General features: G+C 45.8%; 1 protein-coding gene across 1 annotated transcript in view; it reads left to right on the plus strand.

The window, feature by feature from the left end:
- The window catches only part of LOC146274947 (collectin-12-like), a 26,742-nt gene continuing 1,205 nt past the window's right edge, over positions 1 to 25,537 (plus strand). Inside the window, exons 1-9 of the mRNA XM_084702788.1 lie at positions 1 to 471; positions 1,486 to 1,536; positions 17,166 to 17,288; positions 21,202 to 21,288; positions 21,478 to 22,521; positions 22,711 to 23,196; positions 23,363 to 23,499; positions 24,947 to 25,056; positions 25,238 to 25,383. Of these exons, the coding sequence (XP_084558914.1) occupies positions 465 to 471; positions 1,486 to 1,536; positions 17,166 to 17,288; positions 21,202 to 21,288; positions 21,478 to 22,521; positions 22,711 to 23,196; positions 23,363 to 23,499; positions 24,947 to 25,056; positions 25,238 to 25,383 (2,191 nt within the window). The 5' untranslated portion in view covers positions 1 to 464. The remainder of the gene's footprint in view (positions 472 to 1,485; positions 1,537 to 17,165; positions 17,289 to 21,201; positions 21,289 to 21,477; positions 22,522 to 22,710; positions 23,197 to 23,362; positions 23,500 to 24,946; positions 25,057 to 25,237; positions 25,384 to 25,537) is intronic.

The raw sequence follows: 25,537 nt of genomic DNA on the forward strand, positions 1-25,537 counted from the left end.
TTCAGTGGAGGAGCGGACAGATGTAGAAAACACGTGGTTATACGGAGAACACTCTGCAGACGCGGGACATTGCGCGTTGACATTTTTGTGGGTTTGAGAGGTGGTTAACCAGCGCACTGGCAAACAGATATCAATATCCCAACACTCTAAACTTGCAGTCTACAGGACAACAACTCAAAAGTCCAGGCTTCAGGAATAATCCATCTTTTAATGCTGAAATAATCTTTTTGCAAACGCACAGACTCAAACGATATGGGACTAACGGGACGCTCATCATGAAGAAGTGAAGTTTGGATTTGAAGTTGGAAGACTGAAACTTTATTTTGTTTTTTAATAGTATTATAAACAGTAAGAAACGCTGATCAGAAGTGTTTGATTGCACTGGATGTGGGGATGCGCAAAAAGTGAACGTGGGACCGTCAACTTCTTACTCATACACCATTCTTATAGATTTGTAGAACGCCATGAAAGGTAGGCAAAGGGACTGAAATATTGCAGTGTGATGTCTATCCATTTAATCATATTTTTTTACGAAAGTGTTGCATGGTATTATTTCGATGTGTCTGCCTGGATGTGCGTGCTTGCGCGGTATGTCACATCTGGTTAAGATTATCGTCTTGCGCAGTGCTGAAACGGAATTGCGTTTTGAAATACGTTGTCTAATGCTAATGTCTATTCTATTAGAAGTTATATGGTATACATACATATATACCTTATTCTATTCATCATCCATCAACATGATCAAGACTACATGGTTGCAGAAGATGTTTATGTATTTCTTCTTCTACTTCGGCCACCAAAGTTACATACAAGAGTCAGAGCTCAGCTGCAAATATGGCCACAGTGTTGAGCAGTCTGAGGTAAAAGTCTTAAAGGCTTGTCATCTACTCATTCTGCCATGTCTTTTTTTAAATGTTCTATGAGTGATTTGGGACATAAGTCATCCTACCCCCTGCCTCTACTGCCCCTGCCTCTCCTGTCCCCCTGCTTCATTGCCCAATTCTACCCTTGCCTCTTCTGCCCCTGGCCCCACTGATCTACTGTCCTCTGCCCTTGACTATCTTGCCCCCCTGCCCAATGCCGACTAGTCAACACTGTATCTCTCATACATCTGTTGGCCATTACCAGTGATGCTCTCCCCCCAAGCCTCCTCCTAGCCTGTGTCCTATAGCAGAGTGGTAAAATAGTGTAATTAGCTGGTTTCACAGTCAAGTCAGAGAAACCACAGGCTTTGGCTGATCCTACAACCCGATGTCTGCTTTTACTTCATTCACCATCACGCTAGAGTTATAGCATATGTCACATGCCCTTATCTGTCGGCTGAATCGGGCATATATATGCAAAAGCATCTTACTAGCGCTTTGCTTCATTGGTTGATCTGGGACGAGGTGTTTTACAGAGAGGCAATTTGTTTTTGCAAGTACTGTATGTCTGTGAAGCCATGCTCAACTAAGAACTGTACATGCATGTGTCTTACATTTACAGACGATTTTGCAGACGAGGAGGAAGTACAGTCTTTTGGATACAAGAGGTTCGGTGAGTAGAAGAACATCCCCTCCTACTACTGTATGATCTGTCTCAGCTGGGCCTTAGACTGATGGCTGCCTTCCTCTTCCTCCTCCTCCTCCTCCTCCGAGAGAAAGCGAGACAAAGAGGCAGTGTGTGTCACAACAGACATAGGTCAGTGTGGGCCATGTCTCCTCGCAGCCAAGGGGTCAGGAGGTCACTGAAATGTTCCTACTGTGGACAGCCTAAGTATGGGCTTCGACAGAGCAGCAGCTAACTGCAACTGACAGCCTGTGTGGGCCATCCCACCCAGAGCCCTAGAACGGCCAACACAGCTTGTGAGGTCAAGAGGACAAAGCCTCATAAAAACACCCCCCCATTTATTTACAGAGAGATGTACACATACACTAGCTACTTTCCTTCTTTCTCTCTTAATTTCTCTCTCTCTCTCTCTCTCTCTCTCTCTCTCTCTCTCTCTCTCTCTCTCTCTCCTCTCTCTCTTTCTCTCTCTCTCTCTCTCTCTCTCTCTCTCTCTCTCTCTTTTTCTCTCTCTGTGTCTCTCACATACATCCACACACAGAGGGAGGGAGACACGCTCCTCTGTTCTCTGGAGAGCTAGAGAGAGTACTCCATCATTGTAGTGTACTGTTGATCTAGGAGGGGATGTGGCAGCCTCTATGTCTCTCAGCTCTGCTCCAGTATGACTCATGCAGTCATGCCTGGGCCCGGGGCCCAGGTCCTAGGCCTCAGTGTGAGGATGGGGAGCAGGCTCTCTCTCTTCTTTTTTAACCCCAGCGCCGGGTCAAACTCAAACTGTGTCAAAAAAACACCATCTCCCTCATCAAAGTGTCACCCGAGAGGAAGCATCCTGTTTGTCTTTCTCTCTGAGTGCGCGAGCGAGGGACTGGACTACATTAGAGTAGTGTGGGGACCAGGCCCCAGGCCAACTTGCTTTCAACTTTATTCAAATGAACTCTGGATGTGTGGAACAGTTCTGGCTGAGAAAGCAGCTAGCTCAAGAGGCTGCTAGAAGGGTTGCAGGCCCAGGGAGGGGAGGTGGATGGGTGGGGGAGGTCGTTGAGGGGTTAGGGTGGGAAGACCACAGCAGCAGCAGCAGCAGCAGCTGGACTGGACTGAAGGCTTGTCCCAAATGCTGTCTCTAAGGGCCATATTGTGCAATTTAAAGCTGCTGCAAGCCTTCATTGTCCACACCATCACACATGCTACATGTACGGTACCTTCTCACTATTCAGCCTTCATCTGTATTATCTCTGCTGGTGGAGAACCATGGGTTTGCATCTGCAGAGGCCTCAGAGTAAAGTATCTGGCCATGACTGTACAGTTAATTCAGCTGACTCCAGACCATGTTCTGAACAAATGCTGGCTAAGTAGCCGTATTGCTGTTTTGGGGATTGATAGATTATTTGCGTTGACTTATCAGTCTCCATTTGGGAGAAAAGTTGTTTGTTAGACACAACTTGTATGTTGGTTTTCTTGACCCCATTTGGAGAATTCCTGAAATTCTGGGAGCGCTTGCTTGTACTGTCTAGCACTGATCCCAGTCTTCCAATGAAATGTAGGCTAAGCTGTATGACAGATAGATAACTCCCAGAGAAGCTTTCTTCCAGAACATTCTTCCTCAGTGATTCAGAAGTCCTTCAGGACAAGGTGGTTGTGTTTCCCAGAGCAGAAGGAACTCTGCCTTACCTTGCTCTCTCACCCCCCAATGCAGAGGCCTAAGGTTGGCTGCATGTAAAATGCAAAGGTGTAAAATCAGCACACTTGAGTACTGTGTGGGACCACATGTTGAAATGTGTTTATGTGCTTTTGGTGGAGTCATGTGCAATTGCTGACACATGTGCTGCAGAATCACCCGGGTAACCATTTCGCTTTCTCATCGTACGGAATGAGCTGAGCTGACATGGCCCTGGGTTCATAAACCCAGATACGTATGAAACCCTGTCTTCTCTCTCTCACTCTATTACATGTGGATGGACACACACACACACACACACACACACATACACACGGGCGCTGAGTGAATTCATATGGTAATCCCATCTCCTTCTTTCTGCCAAATTGAAGCCAGCTCAAAATTACCTCTCCAGTCCTCAAGGTTTGGACATATTTATTTTCCTGTGGGGGGTTGACATAGGAAGGTCATTAGAATGAGACCAAAAATCCAGTCTGTTCTTTAGCTGAACCCCCTCAGCTCTTGTTAAAGGCTGGATGAAGGGAATCTGTCATGGGCTTAAGAAGCTGTCCTTCTGGCCTTCAGCACCAGCACAGGCATTACCCCTACATATCCTACTGGCAGGCAGTGGCATGGATATGAAGAGAGCCTAGGAGTGTTTTGTAATTAGAGGACTTTCATGTCCCTCTCCAGGTAGCCGCTCGTACTTGACCTCGGTGATTGATCTAAGGAGCTGTTGTGGACATAGTTAAACCAGAGATATCTAGGCTTCACAAGCCTCCCCTCCCACACATCTGGGTCTGGAGTCGTGGTGCCAGGGATTCTGTGGCCGGTTTAGAACCTAGAGTGTGCTGATCTGTTTCCTGCACTTGTTATGGTTTCTTCAGCATGGCCCGCTGGAGTGAAGAGCTGGGGTCGCTGCCCAGGCCCAGCTGTGTCAGCACAGCCGGCCTCCCAGTTCTGTCCAATGGGCCCCTCTGGCGGGGAACAGAGTCAAACATGACTTCCCACCCCCTACCCAACCTCCCCAAATTACTCTTGGCACTATGCTCCAGATGAAATAGGAAAAACACACAGAAAAGCCACTTTAGACTGACTTTCAACAAGACGTGGAGTGTATCTCCAACTCAATCTTCCAATGTTTCCTGTGGCTTTGCGCTATGTGCCACTCTGCAGTGTCAAGCAGCGTGGAATGCGCTTTTATGTGGCTCCCTTGCTCAAGTTGTGGTGTTTCTCAAACACTCTCCATCATTTTCCTCTCTCGACATTACAACAACGGGATTTTATTAGCTATTTTTCATTGTTGAAGAAGCCTTAAATGTGTTTACCAGTCACCACTGTTGTCAAAGTTGCGTTTGAACTAGGGAGTCCCTCACAAGTCAGATTGGTTACCCTTTTAGCATGTGTCTGTTTGCTTTCGCTGTCTCTTTCATTCTCCTCGTTTCTTGTTTTTCCCAACTCTCTCTCCATGGGCAGTGGTTTTGGTTAAAATCAAACAACATCAACTTAACTTTTTCCTAATCACATCACTCTGGGTAGGTGTGATCTCCAGATTAGTGTTGCATAACAGAGCTCAGACAATAATGTGCCCCCATCATATTCTTTTCTTAAGGCCATAAGATTGTCTTGAGAGGGAAATTTACACACTTAACCTTACCTGACCGTGCAAGCGTGTCAGGTCAACCACCTGTGCACCTCCCACTACGCAGTGCAGAGACCAGGGAGGGATGGGAAAGTACTTGTAGAAGTCACCCAGGGACTGGGCCAACGAACCTGAGTTGCGAGCTAGTGAAACATTCTTCCAGACCTGAGAACGTGCAAGAGAAAAGAGAGAAAGACACTATTAAAAAGAATGATGGAGTGAATGAACAGAGAAGAGTGAGCAAGAGAGAAAGGGAGGGGGTCATCATTGATGCTGTGTTAAGGAAAGGGTGGGTGACAACCATGAATCATTTTCCAGTAACACAGGTATAACATTGAAACTGAGTTGTAACAAGATATAGGAGAGGTCTTAGTTTCCAGTTTTTATTGCAGTAACATTCTAGTATGGCTTACATATCTCTGTCTGCTGGAAGATAGACAAGTCTCAGGTCACACAAAGATAGTAGAAACTATATGGCTATTAGAGCTGGTTAAATCTGGGTAGAGCACGGCTACTATCCAACAGACAAGACATCCTTTCACATCTTATCTTACTGTAAAAAAACCCCAACTCTGTTCCAATTTGGCAGTTACTGGACCAAAAATAAATCAATCCCACAGTAAAACCTAAAACTGCTGGACACCCCATCGATGCTTTATCTGAACCCATACGTAAAGCTTGACATAAAGACCAGAGCAGACATGATCTACACACTCTGCACACTGCCCCTTCTCATCTCCCTAGAATACCCACACCCACTCCTAGAGACAGAGAGATCGAGCGAGATAACATTGATGAGGTGAATGTGCAAGGAGAACAAGAGGTGCTGAGAGGGAAGGAGAGAGAGGCGGGTGGCTGGGTCGGGCTTGGGGGGGTTCTTCCCCAGGGGGAGGAAGGGAGTGAAAAAGACGAAGGAAGAAAAGGTGGAGGGGAACCAGGCTGTTGAAAGACAAGACCAGGAAGAGGACAGATGGATTTGGAGGAGGGAAAGGATAGATAAGAATGTTAAAGATCTAGTTACAGTGTGTGTGTGTGTGTGTTTGTGTGTGTGTGTGTGTGTGTGTGTCTAAGACAGATGGGGGAGACTGGGATTCTAACAATGAAAGCCAGTTGGACATTGTTTGTGGAGAAAAATCTGGTGACGATCTTGTCGTTCACCTGCTCTCCTCACACACTCATTGTTTTACATAACTGATGATGCACATATATAGAAAACATCCTATAAAGCAAACGGTGGAAAAGGGAACAACAGATATATCATTTCAACAATTGGATCTATGAACAAAAAAGGGGGCATATTCAGTATACTTGTTTTATACAGTCCAATATATTGGAGAAAATACATTTCAGGTTTGGCCTTATTAAGTTGTGCTGTTGTACATTTTGAGGAGGTTATGTATCCAAAAGAAAGTATTTGGTTTTACTTTATAGTATTCTATCAAGAGTTTGACAAAAGTATATCTTGACTGCACACTCTCACATCCAAACCCTGCAGACAGTGAATCCAGAAAGGGAAAAGTTGATCTCACACGATCATAACTCATTCCCATCAATACAGAATCTTTCAAAAATATGAGAAGGAGCCAAAGGGAAAATGGCAGGCGATCAAGGAAGACAAAGGAATCTAGTCTGCACATCGACTCCTTCATCAACATCATCCTGCATTATAGGTCATCACAACTACAGACAAAACCCTTATTTCTCTCCTGATCCCCCAGCAGAAAGAGTGGTGTTAATCCAGCCAACATGTGGATTTGGCCTGCACAACACACATGCTAGCAGTTAGATCTTGTTTTTTTAATCCAGCGTCTGGTGTGAACGACTCTTTGCTTTCACCTGAGGAAGACCAGCTGCCCTCCACCCTACCTCAACTTCAAACCTCCACCCCCACCTTCTCCTCTGGCCCCTCAACTCTACCTCCACCCCCATCTCCTCTCAAACCCCCCTTCTCTGTAAACCCATCCCCGCCCCACATCCTCCATCAACCCCCACCTCTATCTCAACCCCCCACACACACACCTTAGCTCAACCCCCAACTTTACATACTACCCACAACCTCCATCCCCCTACCCCCACCACTACTAGCTCCATTTCCCAGGCTCAGCTCCACGTCACCAGGCCCGGTGTGTCCTGGAGGTGACCCGTGCAGTCATGCAGCAGCAGGCTGACCCCCAGCGTTGGAGTCAGGGTCAGGGAGGCCGGTGTATTTTACATGGCTTTCATGCAGAGTGTCTAAATCTCACATCCACAAATGGAGTGTGGAACAGCAGAGAGAGAGTGAGCTATGCCTGGACACCTGCATACCTTTGAGGCCTCCCTTTGAAAAATAGTGTATTACACTTGGCAAGCCAGTAGGCCTTAGTTTTAAAGAGACCATGTTCAAGTTATACTGCACCTACATATAAACCCCCTGGGTATAATGGATTCTGTATAATGTTTGCGTGTGTGTGTGTGTTGTAAGCCTTAGTGAAAAAGTGCACACACATGTAAATGATGAATCCGGTGGTTCTAATTCATACTCGTTTAGCATACTGAAAAACAGAGGAGCTGTTTTTCAGAGGTTGAAACATTAACGAAAGAAAATAAATCGACTCAGCAAGCTGCCAAGATCAACCCGCCGCTTCCTGGTAGTTGTGAAAACCAGAGCAGAGGTAGAAAGGAGATGCAGTCTAGTCCAGATCCCTGACAGAACCATAATGACTATCACATTTTCAGATGTGGCTAAAACGCAGAAGGAAGAAAAAATCACGGGTGTATTTTCTTTTTACACACTTTCCTGAACCCAGTGGGTCTTCGCCTTCAGTGTTTGATCCACTGGGGTATGTACAGCGATATATATTGTACCAAGATGTAGGTAATGGTAACTATAGTGCTGACGGTGATGGGTGAAGGAGCATCAAAAGGTTCCTGTTAAACCCAACCCTGGCTGTTCAGAGTGGTGCCAGAGGAGAACCATTTGAGATATACATCAAACAACCTTCCAGGGGAGAGGAGTTAGCTGTATAGCCCCTCAAAACAAACTGCAAACAAAGTAAACAGCTTTGTTGGGGGCACAGTTTTAAACGTTTTGTTCTCTGTTGTTGATTAGTGTTTCCAGTAACTGCTGTATACTCTGCATGATTCATATGCCCAGATGTCTGACAGGCAGGCGGGTGCTCCTCTGATTGGCTAAAGGCAGCTCTGACAGTGTTTTAATTGGCTCAGGGCAGGCCTGACATTAAAGAGCATGCTTCTCTGAAGACATTGGCAGACAAACATGCAGACCATCTTCTTGTCCAAATACAGCTTGGTGTCATGGAGATTGACAAGCCACGCCCCCGCATACCACCACAGTTGTGGTAGGCCACCCATGCGGAGCTCCGTTACCCACGATGCAACAGACAGACAGTCTTTATTGTTACATCCTTCAGAATGCAAGCCATAGCTTTTATGTCTGCTTTTCTTTTCATGTAGATATGTTGATATTGGACATTACTCAGGTGTGTGGGGGGAAAGGATTTTATTGAAATGTTACATTCGTCAAGTGGTTTCCTCTTATTCAATTGTGTCCATATGGATTATAAACCAACTCAAATCCAAATTTTGATTTTCCTGCTACATGTAACGGTCAGTAAAAATCGAACCCCCGGCACCACATTTTGAGTACTTAACTTGTATTGCCACTTTTATGAATCTCTGACAGATAAATATGTATTTTTTTCTTTATTCAAACCATAGTTAGTTCATTTTACAAGCCAAACTGGAGCGGGTATGACTTACCTTCTAATTAAAATGTAACCTTAAAACCCTTAAATTACAGAGTGGTTGATTCAAGGTTGACCATAAGCCCTGACAAGTTTTTACAACCATACAGTAAATCTTTGCAACCCAACCCAACACCACAGCGGTACAACACAGAGTGTTGCGTCGTATGGGAAATCCAAACCTTCTCTGAAGAGGATGTGATTTGAATAAAGTCTGCTTCTCTTGCTCTGTACCTCAGCTAGCATTGGTTCATCTTAGCACTATCCCAGCAGGTTTAAGCTCAGTTTGTGTTAGCTCAACACTCCACATGGTTTTGGGTCTGACTACATTGAGGCCGGTGGCCAAGTGAGTGATGAGTTTTGCTGATGGGACTTTGCCTGGGCAGTAAAACCTCCGGCCCATTGTGACTCCCCCAACATGCTTCCTGTTAAACCAGCCCAAGAATCTGCCTTGCTTCTTTATGACCTAATGGTTCTATCTGGATCCACATCTGCAGCCTTGACGTAGACCAGGTTGACTTGGAGTTATAGCATATATATATAAACCAAAAGCTATGGGATGTAGACAGTAACTTGACTTTGTTGAGGTTGTTCTGACAACAGTGCTATAATCTCTTAGATGTAATATCGATGGCAAACGTGAGCTCACAATATCACACTATGTAACCAAGGATACTGTGGGTACGTGTGTGTTAGTTTGTGTGTGTGCGTGTGTGTGTGTGCATATAGTTTGTGTGTGACTAGGTTAATATAAGTAAAACCTCATGGCTCCTGTGAAGTTAAATAGCTGCTGGCAGAGTGGAGCTGCTTTAGATCTCCATCCATCTTTCCCCTTGTGTTTTCCTCACTCACAGGCACACAGGTATGTTACTGTAGAGCACTCAGAATATGCAGTCAAGTAGTCACGCACATACCCACCGCAGACCCAAATGAACTCAGTCGCCTTACTGTCAAACACCAAAAGGCGTGGCAAGTCAAGTATACTGACACAAACAGTGCATCCGAGACACAGGTGTGTTGGGGGCTTCTGGCTGGGGGTGTAGAGGTTGGCCTTGGGTTTGGAGTCTGGCCTGAGGGCCTAGGGTTTGGAGTTAGGGCTGTGTCCAGGGTCAGGGCTGGAGCCTGGGACTGGATTTGAGGGAGAGTAGTGTGCCCTCTTTATGAGGAATGAGCTCAGACTGTGTGTTGTCATGTTGCACAGAGGGGAGTACATTCACACTGTTCTATAAAACCGTATTTACTACTAATGCCATGTTGTTTATGGTGTATGGAAGGAAGTAAATGTGAACTTTCTGGAGACAGACTAAAACACTCTGACGAGACCCCTGCAGATGGCCATGGTTACCGTGTGCAAGCAGATTAAGTTCCAAGTCAGAATGAGAGGGGAGGGTTGGGTGGGTGGGCGAGTGAAACGGGGGAGGCAGAAGACAGAGAGAAAGGGAGAGAGCAAAGGGGAGGGGGGACTGTATGATGTTAACGTCAAGTCCCCAACGTGGCCACCACAGACCTCCATCAGCAGCAACAGAAGAGCCAGTCATGAAACGTCATGCCTCAAATACCAGTTTATGGTTTATTTTCTCAGCTGTGTATCAGAGAGTATATGTCCCCTTTGTTTGTTTTATTTCCCTTTTCTTCGACCAGTTACGTCCAGCGGTTTATTTGCGCTTGACTCCCTGCCATAGCTTCTTCGTCACTGGGGGTCTTAGTAGATTTAGTTTTGAAGGGCACCCAGAGGAGCCAATTATGGGATAGCAACTCATGACAGTCAGACACAGAGCCATCAGACACAAGGACCAGGTTCCAACCATTACTAAAACAAGAAGTTGAGCGCAAAGAAAAACCAAAGAAGGTTCTGGAAGGTTGAAAGAAGGGAAAAAGAGAGGGTGTGCGAGAGGGAAAAAGAGAGACTGCCAAACATCTCCATTTAAAATGCTGACTGGAAGGAAATTTGAATACGCCAGTCTTTACTCTTTGAAGCTTTTGAGATGGTGCAGGATTGCATGTGGAGGAGTTGTACAGAATGCTTGACCTTTTGATCTTTCTCATTCGAAGATCAATGAAAGATCAGTGCTTGTATTGTAACAGTTTGTCTGTCATTGAGTTTAATATGTTTTATGATAGTTATCAAAACTCCCTATGATCCCATTTAGCTCTTTTTGCTGACAGTTTCTGTTTTATTTTCTTCTGTATCAATTTCTGGACGCTGATGGAGGTCATTAAACATTGGGCCACACACACGCACACATTCACACACATAAACACACACACACAAACTGGGAGACAGCAATGTTTGGGGTGCTTAAACCCTTGTTTTGCTTTGTAACCAAAACCCAGAGTCATTGCCTGGGCCTCAAATCCCCAAGCTGTGCTGCGGCCAACCCGCTCCCTCTCCCTGCTTCTATTGTTGATGGAGGTTTCTAGAAAGACGACCTGCTCGTCTAACACTGAGTCTGTGCAGACCCAGGCAGGGCCTCAGGTCAGGGTGGATGGGATGTACCAAGCAGGTTCTGTCTTCTGCTCGCTGCCTGCCTGTCTGCAGGCTACTTGTCCCATTTGTGAAGTGTTTCTTTGTCCATGTTTACTATCAGATGGTGTGAAGACATTACAGCATCCATGATGGGGTTGCTGGGTTTTGGCTGGCTTTGTATTACCTTCCATCCACCTGCTGTCCAACTTGTAAAATATGTCCCCCCCCCCCCCCCCTCTCTCTCTCTCTCTCTCTCTCTCTCTCTCTCTCTCTCTCTCTCTCTCTCTCTCTCTCTCTCTCTCTCTCTCCATATCTCTCTCTGCCAGCCCACCTTCTGTCTATAGATCGTACTAGATTGTGTGGCAGAGAACATGGTCAAAGATACAGTTGAATAGAATATTCAATGAGGCAAATAGAGTCCATGACTGTAACATGATGGTTCTAATTAAAGGCAACAATTCTTCATACAGTATCCTTGGCAGTCCATAAGTTATGCTATGTTTGGGACAACTGTGTCCCCTCAAGAAGAGGACAAAGAGACCCTGAGCAGACTCTTGGTCATGTTAGGTGAGTTTCGTGCTGCAACTAAACCGAGTCATCAGTAAAGTGTCAAATGTGAAGCAAATCAAATGCACCTTGATTACTTTCTAAAACTTGGAACAGACCTCTGTGTTTGCACCAGGTTTGCAGAAGAGTGTCTGTGTTTTCTGTCTTTCTCAAGCGTAAGTAGCCCTCTAAGCCCTCTCTCTCTGTCACACACTGTCACACTGCAGACCCTGGTTGCAGTCTGGCTAACCTCTCTATAGCGTGATGGTATGCAGATCTACTGTCACGGCTACGTCCGGTCTGCTTTTTCACTATGCTCCCCTCTTCATCTTTCTGTCACTTGGTGTCTCCATACTTCTGGCCTCCACCTCCTTCTCTTTATTGCTCTCTTCCTGTTTTCCTCTTTCTCTCTTCCTCCATCATTCAGATATCCCTTTTGCTGTGTCCCTCTCATCTCTCTCTTCCCTCTCCTCTTTCACTCATAACCGCGTGTCTCACGCCTGGCTGTCTCGCGTGGCGACGGCGTATGGTTTCCATCACATGCTGTAAAAGAGATGGGGCGTTTGGCCACACACGGAGGAGGGATGGTGTCAGCTTCTCTGGGCCCCAGGATCCCTATCCCCTCGCACCCTCCCCTCCTCCCCCCATGAGCCATGCTGCTCCCCAGGATGAGGTCATTGGCAGGTACAGGCTTTAAGTTAGAACAGTGGATATGTTTTAGATCAGAGCCAATTCAAACTGTTAAACAGTCCATCATTAGGCAGGACTTTCACAGAGCCAAGATCTAGACCTCCACTGTGGATGCTGGAGGTGGAGAGGAGGCCTGTTGGAGATGTACAGCATGGAGGCCCAGTTTGGAGCCTGGATATAGAGTTGAAGCCCACCCTGGTCAGACTGGCTCCCTGTCCCCCTGCCCACAGACTGATGCACCTCACACACATGCACACAGACACACTCATGCTCACACATCATTTGATTCAGTCTCTTTACTACTCCTCAAAGCCATTGAGAAAGCAGAGCAGCGTATGAGTCATTCATTAAACCCTCCTCTCCCTCCAAATAGTAAAAGATCTTGGCTTGGATTATAGCATATCAAAAGATCTTATTAAACTTCCTCTCTTCTCTGTTTGAGGTAACGAGAGACAGATGGACTGAGGGGTTGCAGCTATTTTAAACCTCTAATAAACAAGGAGAGTGTTTAGCATGACTTACAAAACAAATGTAACAATTTAAAGGAATTGTCCGGACCTGTTATTGTCTGGTCCCACTCTAACCCGAAGGAAGTGACCGACTGGCTGTTGTCTTAGAGTGTCCTCAGTCTCTGAAACTCCTCTCTCCTTGTCTCTGTCAAGCATGCCAGAGTTCTCATTGCACATAACAATGCTCTGATTGCCCTCTTGGAGCAGATGTGAGTTGAGGGTCGGATTCCTGGAAAGGGCTGAGTGTGTTAAGCAAGGCAGCGCTCCAAAACACAGTGTGCCTGACCTCAGATCTCGGAGCTCTGTGTTGTCATCCGTTACTATAGCGTCCCTGCTGCTATTTACTGTAAATAAACGTATTTTAATGAGCTGGGCTCGCTTATCTGTTCTGAGCTAACCTAGTCACTGGGAGGTCATTTTGACTGTTTAGTAAGGCTTAGTTGTTTTGTTTTTTGGGGGGATGGGGATTGAACAAATGATGTTTGGACAGGATTAGGGTTCAGGAAATCTCAGTGATAGATCTTAAAGGCCCAGCCTAGACGTCTACTGAGCACAGAGATGAACCTTGTCAGAATGTCAGATCATCTTAATGGCTTCTACAAAACAATAGCATGTTGTCCCTCCTAAAGACCCGGGGAAACCACATTGATGTAGAAAGGGATTTAAGTGGTATTCTTGTTGTGGAGAAGGTTCTATGGGTTTTTGTAGTGCTTCGATGTCTTTTGCCATAGGCAGTAATGTTTTTTCTTTTTTTGCCAGCATGTGGTCTTTGCATCCTGAATGTAGTTTTGTGGTCACAATCGACAGAGCGAAACTGAATTACTGTCCAGTTGAATGAGGAGGACAATGACGAATCTCTACAGATACAGATACCAGGCTGTAGTTAATCTGTGAACAAGGAGTTTGGCATTCCCTCATGTCTCTAGTTCTGTCTGTTTTTGGTCAAACACACTTTTCCCCCCAAATTACAATGACAAGACAAGAGAAGCATTTTCTTGGAGAGTTTGGGTTTGGTTTCACAGTAGAATTGAACTCTTATAGCTGACAGGCCAGACACATTAGAAAGAATCACAAACAAAACCCATCAGAAGTGGAAAGGCATTTAGTGCCTGCCACAGACACTCAGTGTTTTGAATAATCTGAAAGAATCTGAACACTATTACAGACAAAATGTACATATGAAATTAAGGAAGCATATGTATGACTTGGATCACAGCCAGTAAAACAATGAGAACACTTCGTATCCCAGGTGTCTTTGCTGCCTGAGCCTTTCTCACAGGGCTGACTTGACTTTGATGTAACACAGTCAGAGAAGGGCAGCATCTGTCCCTTGTTGTGATGCTGTCAGAGCCAGGGCCGATCCAGGATGTGACCTACTGAAAGGCAAACATCCAGGTCAGGACCCCAGCATTCTAACAGAACCTTGGGTCACGACTCCAAACTGGCCCTTGGACATCCAAGTGGAACGTAACGAAACAGAAGTGTTCAACAAAACACAGCTGTCTCCCATGATGCATCTGTCCTAATCCGATCTCAATTTCTCTCTTTCTCTCTGTCTTGCTCTCAGAGAATGCAGCTGAGTGCTGTTGTTGTCAGCCATGTTTGTATTTTGCCAGGTGTCCTCCATATTTGACGAAAGCCAAAACTCATCCCAGTTTTTCCGCACAGCATGTTTAACATGTGACCCAAGAGTTATAGCCTGATGTCTGTTGACTGCACAGCCCACAACCTTCCCTATAGAGCATTTTCTATCTCTTTTAGCATGTATAGTTATACACACTGTGTGTCAATGTGTTTGGATTGAGCACCATCATCTTGCCCAATCAACTGTTTGATTACTTCAGGCTGATATGCCTGCTTAACATTAGTGATCCTCGAATATATAAACAGACAATAATTATCACAAGTGTTCAGAAGTGTTGACTTATCACTTTGTTTGGGAATGATCTGTACTAGGCTTCAAGTGAGCTGCTGAACGAGGCGAGGCATGGGGAGTCTGTCCGCCACTGAGGCATGGTCGTCTCTTCTTGGAGCCGTGTGCTTGAGGTGTTTCTCTCCACTCAGAATTGGGGAAGGGATTTTAAGAGGTATTCTTGGCAGGCACGAGGCCTTGTTAAGGGAGTTTTAAAGAGGCCACGGAGGCCCTTCAAGAAGCCTGTTATTGACGGCCATGTGCCCAGGGCCCAGGTGAGTCACTCTGAGGTGGAGGAGGAGGGAGGGAGCCAGCTAGCAGGAAACACACGGATGGTAGACAGCACTGGACAGGTGCTGCCTTTCACCTCTCCTGACCCCTTGACTCTCAATTACTGCTTCTCCTCCCACTGCACGTTTTCGCTCTCTTTCACGCTCATGATCGATCTTTCTTTTGTCTCTCTCTCTCTCTCTCTCTCTCTCTCTCTCACCCTCACTCTCTCTCTCTCTCTCTCTCTCTCTCTCTCTCTCTCTCTCTCTCTCTCTCTCTCTCTCTCTCTCTCTCTCTCTCTCTCTCTCTCGTTAGCACTTTTTGGCCTACCATTGTATTTTGTTATTGTATTGGTATAATTATTATCAAACCATTTCACTGAATGGGGAATTCAACTATCAGAATCAGAATTGGTGTTTATTCGCCATGAAAGTTTGCCATGAATCCTGTGTGGTGTACTCAAAATACACATCCTGCAGTGTAAAGCAGTATGCTAGCCACGGAGCGCTAGCTCCAGTCAGTTGAGGACACCGCTGGTTGGACTAAATGCCGGAGTTGAGTCACAGAGGTTGGCTATACGCAGAGACATTTGACAGCTTAACCGTGTGTGCATAATAGGCTATGTCCGTGCCTCAACACTCCTGTCCGGTAAATCTCGGTTTCACTCGAGTTGGCGGAGGGAGCATGATCCGTCCTCCAGCTGGAGTGTTAAACCGAGGCCTGACACACAGTGATCATTACTGTTCCCTTGGTAACTATTGGGAGGGTAGAGCTGTTAATATCAGTGTCCTGAACCGCATCCTGGACCGTGGTTGCATAAAAACTGACTAAACGATCAGACTAGCGAAATAATTGGCTAAGATGTACCTTGAGTAGCTCGAAGCGGTCGAGCTGCGTGGGTGGCGAGGGGTTCTGGCGCCGAAAGGTTTCCTGGGTTACACTTATCCACAATGGATTGTCCGTTTCCTTTCCGTAATGACTCATAATCATATTCCTCTGGATCAGCGTCCATTCATTTGAATGTTGTCCAAGCGTTTGCCACTGGGTGTTGAATAGGTGTACCTTTGTGTTCTTTGTACACAGAGAACATACAGAATAGGATGAATGGTGTCTTAGTGTTCCCATGGAAAGTTCCATGTTCCAAGAATTCTCTTTCACTTTCTTGTCCAGCACACAGCATAGGGGGTTTTATTTCAGGTAAACTACATGAACACCAAGACCTTTTTTCCCCTGCTTCCTGAATTAAAATGAAATACAGCTGTGTTCCCGTCAGCACTGCGGATACAGGCACTAGTCTGTCAGGAAAGATATCGGAGGAAAGAAATATTCTGGGAAAATGTAGAATACCAGGGTTATGTATGTGCCTGTATGCATCCCTGTTGTTTAGGAAGATTTGAACCCATGGTTTGAATAATTGGATGGATATTGCATCCCACACCTTGCAGGACAGACTAGAAACACAAACGTACAGACCCGTAACAATGGCCCAGTGGTGGTCCTTATAGCTGTTTTCCACCCACACACAGTGTGTTGTGCAATACTGTACTCCTACTTGAATGTTTGACACAGAGAGATGTATTTGTACTGCATTGCAATACACATTTTTGTCCGTGTGTGTGAGAGAGTGTGTGGGCATATGTGTGAGTCTGAATTTGAGTGAATTTGCAGAGTGAAGACTACCCCCGAAAAAATAAGCATTTCACAGAGCGTAAACAGGACTGTAGGGGTGCTTGTTTTCCTCCCCCTCACCCCCCACTCCCATCACTACCCAGGAGCTCTGGGGACCACAGGGCCCTTTCATGTGGCCCACAGGGTGTTTGTCCAGATGTAGGGGTCTGGGGCTCCAGAGACCAGGCCTAGAGTCTGAACAGTCCCCAGCCCACACAGGGCCTGTTCTTCATATGGTCTTACGGACCCCCAGGCCAGATTACTGTACGGGCTCATTGGATTCAGAGAGTTCTGGGGGTATTTGTTCAAGAAACTTCCAAATACTTGTCACTATTAGGTCATCCTAAATCTGAAGTTAACATTAACCAACCTTTTATGTTGGTTCCTCCAAGAACCCTCACCGTTCTTGGTATCTCCTTTTTCTTAGAAAGCTTGATGTAACCGGGTTTTGAATAATACAGTGGGTTTAAATAGATGTGTGGTCGTCAGTGTGAAACAGTGTCTGTCTCCCCTCCATAGGGATCCAGGAGGGCACCCAGTGTACCAAGTGTAAGAATGAATGGGCTCTGAAGACTTCCATCGTCCTGCTGTACGTGTTGTGCACCCTCCTCACCATCGCTGTGGCTGTCCTCGGATACAAAGGTAAGGCAAGAGCCTCTCCTACTAAGGCTGGCTGAAATATTATTTCATGTCATTTCAAATCATTTCAGTATTGGATTGAGTCATCCTGAAATATCAGGTTAGAGGAGACCAGATTCTTGTCTCCAATGTGCCAGGCAAGATCGATCAAACAAGATGTAATGTTTCAAAATATTTCAAAAAAGTATTTGGATGGGGGCACACAGGACTTGTCTTCAGTTACATGAGTGTTAAACGCTGTCAGTTGAGCTGAGGAAAAAACATTCATTTGATTTCTGTATGGTAACATAGGGCCAGAATGATTAACATTTCTCTGCATAACCTCATCCACACCCTCACATGTAACACCTTGTATACATATTGAACCAAAGTCATAAGGTTCGTTGAGGGCCAAGGTGTCCAAACATCGCGTGTGGTCGCTCTCCACATCCTGCCAGGAAATAAGATCACTACTGCTTGATCAACATGAGCGTATTGGGTCTGTTTGCATTGAAGGCGTGGGTGCATGTGTGTGGTATGTGTGTTTGAGCCAAGGTCCCATGTGACCCTTTACAGTCTGTCCAACCATGACATGGATGATGTTGGGCAATGTTTCATTGTTATTAATTAAGGGCAGTGAAAGACTCATGGAAAATATGAGTGTTTCTGCCTGAACTCAGATTTTTCACAAAAATCACATTAGCAGCACCCCCCCACTTCACTCTGCACCCTCTGGCCTCTGTCTGCCACTCCGATATGTGTGTGTATTTGAGTGTGTGTGTGTATACACCTTATTTTACCCTGACCTAAACTCCAGAACCTTCTCTACGTTTATTTTACCAACACCCCCTATTTTACCTCACACCTCCGGCCTCCACAAAGCCACAGCTCAGTTTCCTGTTCTGTTCGGCTCTGACATACTTTCCAGCTCGGGAAACCATCCTGCCATACTTCGAAGGCCGAACTCGGAACGTTCCAGCCATAATTGGTCTAAACATTCCCATATGCGGTCTATAAGTGTCTTCCTATTGACACCGTCTTGCAGTGACATGAACTTAACATGTCGAGCGGTTATCAGGGATTTGGAAGAATGATGTCCCTTATACTCACACTGGGGTTGTGTTTGTCCTCATAGCCTCTCCTGTCCCAGGCTCTGTGGTCTCATGCTGCCCTAATAGATCCCAGATGAGCAGTGAACTCGGTGCAACTCTAGCAGAACCCACCGAAATTGGGTTTTTACTGGCGCTGGGGCTTGGTTCTGGGGGCTCGGTTCTTCAGGGAACCACACCTCAGCCTTAACACGCTCTCAGGTCCAGATGGTGCTATGTAGTGGTAGAACCCTCCACTCCGTGCTCGAAAACATCTGTCCTGCAGGTTCCTGTCAGATTGGATTGCTGATCTCAACTTGGGATCCCTCTCTCCTGCACCACTGACCCGAAGCAGGGCTGTCTGGTGTCCCATCTCCCTCCACAGGATGTTGACTCCCCTGAGACATCAGCAAAACCTTTTTTCCTCAGCTATTTTATCTACTGAATCTTGTCCTTTGGCCTGGTCAGCGAGGCTAGATAAAGGGGCTCACTCTGAGAACAAGATGGGAATTAAGGGGAGGAGTCTGAATGGAAAGAGAGAGAAAGAGTAGAGAAGAGAGAAAGAGAGAGCAGACAGTGAGAGATGGATAGGGTTGGAAACTTCCCTCACTCTGCACTCCTGCTACTTTTATTTCAGATCTCAGTTTTTCTTTGAGTGTGTATGTGTGAATTTTAATAAATTGGGATTACAAAAATACCACACAGCTGCAGTACAGCTGCAGGTATACTAAAACGATGACAACATCAATACATAGATATATGGTATGAATTTGTATGTGTTTGTTGGAAAACAAGTGAAACAATGTACAGTAATGTGTACTCTATGGTTTGGTCTGCAGACTGAGGTAAAATAGTCGTTTTTGCTTTGCGGTGTCTGGTGACTGGAAATGTGTCTCATTTCATTTGCAGTGGAACATTTCAGCCCAGTATGACCATGCCTTCACTGGCACAACCTCCCTAAACAATGTTTTAAAGACAGGGTAGTTCATTTGGTAAACTCTAATCTGTCATCTTTTAGTCTTGTATTCTGAGAGGATTGGCTGGATTGATGATTAGGAAGATATGAATGGAAACCATACAGGTTCACGATAAAAGCTAGTGACACTGGTTTTCCAGTTCTGGTGACTTCAGTTTCCAAAAACAGCTCATCTACTTGTTTATTCTTTTCTTGTATTTTTTCCTCCAGTTTTCGGAGAAATAGAGAGGCATTCTAGGAATGATGCTCAGTGTTGTTCTGGTGTTGCGTTTTCCTCTGCTAAAAGGAGATTAGGAAATCTGGATATGTTACATACTTATTGTGACATTCTGTCAAAAGGGGGAAGCTTTCACAATGTTTAACTTTTTTGTATTTCTTAAGCCATGTTGTGTAGTTCTGTCTGCTATGAGTATCTTCTTTTTCATATTATATCAACCCATCCAAACTGTCTACTCTAGTATCCGAACTGTCTACTCTAGTTAGTTTGAAGATGGGTGTACTGTCTTCTAGATTTGGAGTCCCCTCCTAACAAGATGACTTAGCCAGACTAGCTTTCGCTCTGTATGAGGCTGAACACACATGCAAGTCATTAAAGAAGGTTTTGCGTGAACTTCTGGGTTTCTATTTTCAGATGCTTTTTTCTTTTTTCTTCTTTCCATTGTTTGTTGACAATGAGAAAAGTATTCTCATCCTCCGTGGTTGGAGAATGACTCACAGTTGTTACTCGAGGCTCTTTCATTTTCAAAGCCGTTACCTTTCATTTTGTCCGATCCAGTTAGGGCTCTTTAATGATCAAGGATTCCCCAAAATTGAAGTGGGGATCCTTAAGCATTGAACCCAATTAGTTCTTGTTTTTATGCATTGTTTCAGCTCTAGTGTAGAAGTGTAAACTCCCCAGACTCATTGCCTGTGATTAGCATCTTGTGTACCAAGCAAATAGCACAATAAGACATCAGTACAACATGGTACAATGAGTCCTGTATGCCCCACAAACACAAATGAAAGTGGGTCTGGTGACTGTTTTCAACAGTCGCAGACTAAGGCTGTGTAAAGGGATGTACAGTTTGGGGTCTGGCGGTCTTCTATTAATGATGAACTGATCCCTGGGGGCAAAACCCAAACAGATGACGCCCATCAGAAATCAGGCCTGGAGGGCCTTTACCTGTTTTCTTAACTGGCGGATGAACAACAGTTAGGGTTGCAGAGCCGCAGCATCAGAGGACCTGTGGTCTCTGCTCAGGACTGGGATGCCTCCCTGGAAGTGAGATGGTTCCCTGGAATCCCAGACACATTCCAGAGGAAATGAAGGGTCCGGTGGCCTGTGGGGGCGTGAAGACCCTCCCTGACACAACGTCTGTCTCCCCAGGGCTTCCTTTGATCCTCCTGTTTACTGAAGACCCCCTTGAGGTCACTTCCTGTTGCCGAGGGTCCCCCCTCTCCGACCACCCATTGAACGTATCGTCAAAACTTATGATGGGGTTCTCTTACGGTCATGAGCGGAAGAACTGAAGAACCATTTGTGACAACAGATGTTTGTCACAGACAACACCTTTTTATGAAATTGTAAAGTATTTTCTCCTGTGTGTCTATGTTCAGCCTAGTCATATCTGCAGCTATATAATACTTCACATACATTTAACCTTTCCTAATCCTGGAGCTAGCTATACCTGATTCAGTTGTTATTACATACCCAACAGATATGTAGACATCTTATACAGTGTCTGCCAGTGAGAGTTGCTGGATTTCTCTCTGATCCCTTTTAAATAGGAAGTCTGGGGTCTCCGGCTATACAGTCTTTTTTTTACCTCAGACACTTATTAATAATGTATTGAGCCTACCCGCCCAGTCTTAACTGTCTATTTTTTCGTTGCAGTGGTGCAGAAGGTTGACGACGTGTCAAAGGGGATGGAGAACTACGGTGGGAAAATCATAAAGGTGGAGACAGACTTGAAAAAGCTGGGTGAGTTTCACGACAGATCAGTACTCACTAGCTGAGCACACAATATTCTTCGTAAAACTTTGCTTACTTTAAGACATTGACCATTGTGCGGCGGATCAAAGATACCTCGTTGCCTGGTCTTAAATGCTGCAAAGGCATCGCCAAATGAACTTCAGGTGTATCCTTTCATCATCCTACTTGTCCCCTCAGACGATCAGACAAAACAGAAGACTGAGAACACCACCACAGAGTTCCAGGCCTTCAAGAACAACATCCGCGCTCTACAGAGGCAGCTGGCAGAGGTGTCAGAGTGGAGCAGCAGCAACCGGGCTGCACTGGGCCATCTGCAGGACGCCGGCCTGGACTTCCAAAGCACACGGGTCTCCCTCCAGAGGCTGCTGGAAACCAACAGTGCCACGCTGCGCTCGGTGAATGGCACGCTGCTCGCCTATGGAAGCTCCATGGAGGGTCTCCAGGAGGACACGGTCAGGCTGCAGACGGAGCTGCAACAGCAGGTGAACCTCCAGAGAACCGTACTGCTCAGCATCGGCAACCTCAACCTCACCCAGGCCCAACAGAGGGGGCTGATCTCCTCCTTGCAGCGCTCAGTGGATGACACCAGCCAGGCCATCCAGAAGATACACAACGACTTCCAGAACCTGGAGCAGACCGCCCGACAGACCCGCTCCGACTCCGACTGGCTCAGGGAGAAGGTGGAGAACCTGCAGGGTCTGGCCTCCAACGCCTCGGCCCTGGCCAAGGCCAACAATGACAGTCTGGAGGATATCAGCTCACAGCTGGGTACCCTGGGGGGCCAGCTCCAGAACACTAGCAGCCTGGCTGAAGGCCACGACCAGACCCTGAGGGAGATGATGGACCAGCAGAGGGACCATGACAATTACACCTCCACCAAGTTTGACCAGTTGGAGCTACGCCTGGATGAGTCAGAGCAGAGCATTGACCGGGTCACAGGCAACATCAGCTTCACCACCCAGCTTCTAGGGGCCATCAACATCAACCTCAACCAGCTGCGGACCTGCGGCGAGACTGTGGGCCGCCACTCCGACTTCCTGCTCAGCTTGAACAGCACAGTGGCGGAGGTGAGGGGTGATGCGGCCACGCTGAGGTCCCAGCAGGAGGACTTGACTGCCAGGTTGGACAAGGAGGTGACCAGCCTCTCCATTGTCATGGAGGAGATGAAGCTGGTGGACAGCAAACACTCGCAGCTCATCACTAACTTCACCATTCTACAAGGTAAGTTCTTTCATTCCACTACTGTGTATCTTTGAGCCCATGAAACAAAAATATCTACAAGGGTACAATGTTAACCAAGACCATTGATCAGAGATGGCTTACTCATTGCCATTGTGGTAGGTCTGGTTTCTCAGTCATGATGATATAAGTTTTCCCTTCTCTGATGGCATGTTTGTTTGTCTGTTCCAGGGCCCCCTGGTCCCAGAGGCCCCAAAGGAGACAAAGGGCCCCAAGGATCAGCTGGTCAGCCTGGTCAAAAGGGCGAAAAAGGAGACAAGGGTAGTCCAGGGCTCCAGGGACCCAGAGGAGAGAAAGGATCTGCTGGACAACCAGGATTACCAGGGTTCAAAGGTCAGCCTGGCTCCCGTGGCAGCCCAGGGTCCAAAGGCTCCCGAGGGTCTGGAGGCAGGGCAGGACCCCCAGGGGCCAAAGGGGAACCAGGCACGGCCGGACTCCCAGGGAGAGATGGGCAGCCTGGCCCTCAGGGGGCCCAAGGACCACCAGGGATCCGAGGTGCAGTGGGGCCAGCTGGGGAGCAGGGGCCTAGAGGGCCGGTGGGGCCCATTGGCGCTCCAGGACCCCCAGGACTGCCAGGACTCCCTTACCCACCGGCAGTGCCCCTGGGCCCCATGTCTCTGCAGAGTGAACCTCCTGCTCCTACTTTGTGGGCCCCAGGTCAGACTCTGTCATTTCCTTCTGTTTGTAACTGGTGAAACGTATGAATCCTTGCCCCACAACTGAGATGCTTGGGAGGTATTGCATGATGAAGTCTTAACTGTTATGGAGTCTTATCAGTCAAAGTATAGTAACTATTTGGCCATTTTATAATTTATCAACATAGGTTGTCCCGCAGAGTGGGTTGGCTTCAGAGACAAGTGCTACTACTTCTCCAAAGAGCTCCACAGCTTTGACGAATCTAAGAGGAGCTGTGAATCTCAGTCTGCATCAATGTTGATCATCAACAATATGGAGGAACAGGTAAAACACTAACTCACATTGACATACAACAACAAAATATTTCCAAAACCACTCGAAAAATTAGAAACAGGCCCCGCCAACACCACATCATGAATTGACAGCATTATATTCCCTTCATTGCTGCACGGTTTATTTACAGTTTTTTCACGATTGCTAAAACATATTTCTTGAAACAGTCAATCATTCTCTCAAAACTGTAAACACAAAACCAAATATTCAAACTCAATTTCCAAAACTTCTGTCTCTTCTGGCAAAATCAAACACTCGCCCCTAAACCATGTAACTTCAAAATCAAACAATGCTTTCAGATCATAAACACAGCAAATCAATGTATAAACATTATGGAGAAATCATTAGACACAACACAAAAAAATGAGAAGCAGCATCCAGGCCTTGTAGTTACATGTAAAGAAAAATGTGTTGTATGTATACGCAGTAAATGCATTTACGTAGCAATAAAGAAAATGGATTTTGGAACACTAGATTTTGGTGTTTCAAAACCCATTGACACTTTGCTGATGTATGACTATGTTTAGCCTGTGTTCTGCACCTCTCTTTTGCCAACCGTCTCTGGAGGAGGGGATCCCTCACTGAATTGCTCCTCCCAAGGTTTCTTCAATTTTTTCTCCTCAAGTGGGTTTTTCTGGGCGTTTTTCCCTGTCTTCCTTAAGGGTTAAAGTTGGCTGACGGGCAATTCTCTCGGCGTATGTGAAGCCCTCTGTGACATTGCTTGTAAAAAGGGCTTTACAAATACTGTACATTTGATTGGAGTTACATTAACCATCACATTTAGTCATTTAGCAGACGCTCTTATCCAGAGTTGATGTACGTAGTACTGTCAACAAAAAAACTAAGAAAAACTGGATAAATCTTCTGGTGTGCTGGATCTAGCTTTGAAAAAACTCCACACCTATGTCACCAAATGCCAATTCCATTGCTTGTAGGGGATTTACCTTGGTATATGGGTTTCGGTCATAGACCTTTCACCGCCACACAAACAAAAACTCTTCAATTAGGTTGAGAAAAGGGCTGTATGGTGGAAGGCAAATATTTACAGTAAAAAAAATGCTAGTTGATGTTGAACTACTTTTGTATACGGACACCACAGTGAAAGCTGACATCGTCCCAAACCACCATTAGAAATAAGTGCACAATTTTTGAGTCATTGTGTTTTACAGATGACAACTGTGTTGTAGTTTTGTTTCCTGTATGCCGCCTGTGTTTACCATTTTGCAGTACAAGTGCATCGCAGTGCAAACTGTGTTTCGTGAATGAGAATGTGTTTAGAGTTTTGCCAAAACAGTGTTTGATTTGACAAATTGGTTTAGTTCACTGCAAATTAGATTCAGAGAATGGGGTTTAGTCTTATAGCAATTGTAAAAAACTGTAAGTATTGTATTGTTTTAAAGAAGTATCTACAAACAGTGTCCTTGTTTGCCCTCCTCAGAAATGGCTTAAGAAGCAGACTTCTGGGAAGGGTTACTTCTGGATAGGTCTGACTGACAAGGAGGAGGAGAATGTGTGGAAATGGCTGGACGGAACAGAACCTGCCTTCACGTGAGTTCAGTCACTCTGTCTTTCCTTGTGTCTCCGATCCTGCAGTTTAAGGTCAGTGATTTCTTCATAGGATGGAAGAGTGCAGTTATAGATAATCTAAACAGGGCCAGTGGCCTCCAGTCTGTGTCCAGTGTCCAGTGTGGAGTTTGGAGTGTGACTGCCCTCTGCTGTTTCTATGTAGGAAGTGGAAGCCTGGTCAGCCAGACAACTGGAGCCACGGACATGAACGAGGAGAGGACTGTGCTGGACTCATCCACGAGGGACTGTGGAATGTTTTCTTCTGTGAAGATCTCATCAGCTTCATCTGTGAAAGGGAGATCGAAAGTTGTGAGTAACTGTCTTTCTGTCAATATTGTATAAATATGTATGTGTATACATACATATCTATTATGGTATTATATTATACTATAATGTATAATAGTTTTCTCTACTGTATATTACCTGTTCACTCATATGCAATATTACACAGCATTTATTTACT

Source organism: Hypomesus nipponensis, chromosome 8 (genome assembly GCF_054491055.1).
Source record: "Hypomesus nipponensis isolate SF chromosome 8, ASM5449105v1, whole genome shotgun sequence".
Classification (NCBI taxonomy): domain Eukaryota; kingdom Metazoa; phylum Chordata; class Actinopteri; order Osmeriformes; family Osmeridae; genus Hypomesus; species Hypomesus nipponensis.